Genomic DNA, 992 nt, shown 5'->3' with positions numbered 1-992 from the left:
ACACGGCTCCTCTGCCGTGCGCTAGGTGACGTTGGGTCGCTTACATGTAGGCTAGGTTTCCAACAGGCCCACATGTCAGTGGTAGAACGGCAGGCTGCCGAACGGTAGAGGATCCTAGCGCTCCAGCACCACCACCAAAGCAGCCAAGAACCGGCCCTCCTCATCCCGGTAGACCACTGCAGCTGCTTCCCTATTTGTGTTCTTTGCAACGACACCATCAGCATTCAGTTTAACACAGCCGGCGTCCGGTCGGATCCACATGCCACTGGATCGTGTGGGAGCCAAGCGAGCGGATGCTGCTGGCTTTGCACATACCTCTAGGTCTTGCAGATAACGTCTTATAAACATATGCGTGGAGAGTAGGATATGATATTCCTCCTCATGAATGGCTTTTTATCGCGCCCACCAGATCGCCCAAAGCGTGACCATAACCTCCACGAACTGAACATTAGCAAGTGTGTTACTTAGACAATTTAGCATTAGTAGTCTCATCGCCGACCAGCGGGATCAACACATCATCATTCCGGAGCGCCCACACACTTTCTGCCATATTGCAATCAAGTAATGCGTGTCTCCACGAGTCGCTTGCAACTCTACAGATAGGGTGGCAGAGCAGGAGTGTTCATTCTAGGTGAAGGAGGCTGCCATCGAAAGGTAGCTGTTTTCTTTTTTTTGTTTTTTGAGTATGCATAACAATATGGCTCGGCCCAGTTGCAAAATGTTGGCTCACTATTTTTGTCATATGAAGCGAGTGAGAAGAGAGTGGGCCGGCCCAGACTGTCTTGGTCCGCTTCGCCTATCTCCTCCTGCCTTCCATTCTAGAGAGAGAGACGGAGGCATCGCATCGGCCATTGAGAGGAAGCGAAGAGAGAGCGGCGGAGGAGGCGAAGGCATCATCCATGGCCGCGGTGGTCCGGAGCGTGTGGCAGGGGATCAGGGAGAAGGGCCTCACCAACTTCCTCCGCTACGCCCGCGAAGAGGGATACCTGTAA

General features: G+C 53.2%; 1 protein-coding gene across 1 annotated transcript in view; it reads left to right on the top strand.

Moving 5' to 3' along the window:
• Nucleotides 1–799: 799 nt before the first annotated feature.
• LOC119337858 (probable NADH dehydrogenase [ubiquinone] 1 alpha subcomplex subunit 12) overlaps nt 800–992 on the top strand; it is a 2,956-nt gene continuing 2,763 nt past the window's right edge. The window contains exon 1 of the mRNA XM_037610088.1: nt 800–988. Within this exon, the coding sequence (XP_037465985.1) occupies nt 900–988 (89 nt within the window). The 5' untranslated portion in view covers nt 800–899. The remainder of the gene's footprint in view (nt 989–992) is intronic.

Source organism: Triticum dicoccoides, chromosome 1B (assembly GCF_002162155.2).
Source record: "Triticum dicoccoides isolate Atlit2015 ecotype Zavitan chromosome 1B, WEW_v2.0, whole genome shotgun sequence".
NCBI classification, from domain to species: domain Eukaryota; kingdom Viridiplantae; phylum Streptophyta; class Magnoliopsida; order Poales; family Poaceae; genus Triticum; species Triticum dicoccoides.
The sequence above is the reverse complement of the archived record's forward strand: the minus strand, read 5'-3'. Positions and strand labels throughout refer to the sequence as shown.